At 53.0% G+C, this 2,526-nt stretch overlaps 1 protein-coding gene across 1 annotated transcript; it reads right to left on the reverse strand.

The window, feature by feature from the left end:
- Positions 1-313: 313 nt before the first annotated feature.
- On the reverse strand, positions 314-2,304 carry J4E82_011464 (uncharacterized protein; the record flags this gene model as incomplete). The annotated part of the gene is made up of 2 exons (XM_051737670.1): positions 314-2,213; positions 2,297-2,304. 2 exons carry the CDS (start codon positions 2,302-2,304, stop codon positions 314-316), a joined length of 1,908 nt encoding a protein of 635 aa, XP_051582568.1.
- Between the last annotated feature and the right edge of the window lie 222 nt (positions 2,305-2,526).

Consider the following 2,526-nt stretch of genomic DNA (forward strand, 5'->3'; position numbering starts at 1 on the left):
TTCTATTCTACACGTTTTCTCACGATAACACGTTTAGAATAATCGAATAAGCCTTGCGCGGTCTGGCCAAGACAGTACGACTGCAAATGACTAGCTAGAGCCTGAGAAACCGGCGGTATGTACGAAGTGAATGGTAGATAGATTCTCGTCGCTTATTGACATATTGGTATGAACGTTGCAACCCTGTGATATAAAGCCGTGCTTTTGGCAACAACCTCGTGCAGGGTACAACTGTTCTGCTTCCTCATCATCTCCTACTGAGACATTTAGTGCATACACACCCAGAAACAGACGGTCTCGCTGAATGCACAAATCACCCACTGGCTGCATGGGGAAGCAGCATCTCGATGCACTTTGTTAACGAACGACCTGCCTCCTGCAGCAACTCCCACCTGGTCTGCACAAACAAGTCTCGCGTGATGATCAGCAGCCCCAAGCAAGCATTGCGATGCGAAGTCTTACTCAGATCTTCAGGTGTTTTCACGCCTCCCATGCGATTGAGGTACAGCACCATATCCTCGACCTTGCGTTCATAGGATAGGAGTTGGCACGGCGTCTGAACCGGTCCTTCTAGCGCAAAGCCGTACGACCAGACAACGAGTGTGGCCAGATAAAGCGTCCATGATCGGTATGGGATGTGGTCGTCGCGCGCGGAGTAGAAGGAAGTGTCGCTGGATGGGTTGCTGGGGTTCGGGCTGCGGTCTCTTCTGACCATGACGCGGGAAAGCAAGCAGAAGGCATGGAACGTGGCGTGTCGGGCTCGGGGGGTGGGAGCCCATTCCTCCATCCGTCGTTGTACGTCTTTACAATCTTGCGGGGTTATCTGCTTCCCAAGTATTTCGGAAGCACCGGCATAGATCTGGCAGTCGACGAAATTGACATGTGTGGCCATGTTTGCCAGGTGGTAGAGGACAACCTGGGATTCGGAGACGTCATCGCCGCCAGTACCATCCCGACACCCATGTCGATCCGGAGCAGGGCAGTCTTCCTGCTTCCAGAAGTCAAGAGCGTGGATCAAGGATGCTAGCCGCTCGTCTTGTGTATCGAGTGCTGCTGTCATGCCAAGCGAGCTGGTTTGTAGATCCCACTGGTTCACATGCCATGACCCGTTCAGCAAGCCTGCCATAAGTATCATGCGTCCGAACGGACTGGTTTTTACCGCTTCCTTATTGAACGCTTTCTTAAGGCCGTCAAGGAAGGATATTGGATGGACGTAATCTGACTGCATAGCCTGACGAACTTCAGAACTACTTCTTGCAGACCAGAGAGCTTCGTCACATGGCAGTGGAAGACGCATCTCGTGAGTAGCCATGACAGCACTGTGGCCGAACACGGTGGCATGCATGATGTCAATGACAAAAGCCGCGAGTGTTGCCCTTGTAGTAGCCTCTTTCGTGATCCAAAGGCTCCACCACTCATCGGGTCTGCCTGTTCCGCTGGTGCCACGACTTGATTCCTCTTCGACGCTAGGATGCGAATATATCGCTGACCGCCCGGTCAACGAGTTTCCTCGCCTTAGCATCGTCAATGTGGTGGCATGGTAGACGTGCGCCCGTTCATGCAGCAGACGTGTGGAGTACATCTTCTCAAAGACCTCGACAAGGAGCAGGCTCTGAATTGCCCATAGTTTCGCTGGTGGACGGGCGTTGGGGTCCATGAGAAGCGCCCAACGCAGGTGCCATGCCAGAAAGTCAGCCAGCTGAGCACAAGACTGTGTCGTCTCTTGATCGTAGTTCTTCTCCAAGGACGAAGCTCCGAGACACATCATGGCGAGCAGTAGCAGCTCGGGACATGTGCTTGCGTCGAACGTTGGCTTGTGGAGGATCGGTAACTGTGGGTGGACGTGGTTCCAGTACGAACTGATGTACGACTGCATCATACACAGACTCACTACGTGGCGGCTGTCGTCTTTATCGCCCTTCATGATGGCTTCCTTTTGCGCCATGACTGGCGCGTGACCTGTCTCGTTGAACTGCAAGTGAATAAGATTAAGGAGGTCTTTGCGCTTGTCTTCGAGCAGTGCAGTTTCGGGAAGCGTGGTGTCCAATACGGTCTGAGCAGCCATTGGATACGCAAGTCCTGTCGGGTTGTCCAGGTAGCTAGTGGAAAGGTGTATGTAGTCGGAGGACAGTTCCTGAGATCCGGTTTGCGGCCACGCATCAGCTACTGGGTATACTCCGCTCGGATAATGCATGGGCAGTGCGCCTCCTGGGCTGAATTGGTAGTCGTTGAGAAGCCATTCCTTAAGTCGTCAGCCATGGCGAATGGTGACTGATTATTTCCGGCGGCTCCAAACGTTGGCATGGCATACGCTGGGTTTCGATTCACCATGGCGCCAGGAATATATTGTAGCCTTTGATCCATCTGGCGTGTGGGCTTGACACCGTTCATGAACGTCGGCCCAGAAGTGTCATTGTAGATCGGAGTTTCTCATTCTCGAGAAACAGGAATTCCTACTCGTTGAACATATCCTGGTATAGATGGGGTGATAGAGGAAGAGAGAATCTGCGGTCGGCACGCATCTGC

The sequence above is a fragment of the Alternaria postmessia genome (assembly GCF_024291825.1).
Source record: "Alternaria postmessia strain BMP 2775 chromosome Unknown scaffold_207, whole genome shotgun sequence".
Taxonomy (NCBI): domain Eukaryota; kingdom Fungi; phylum Ascomycota; class Dothideomycetes; order Pleosporales; family Pleosporaceae; genus Alternaria; species Alternaria postmessia.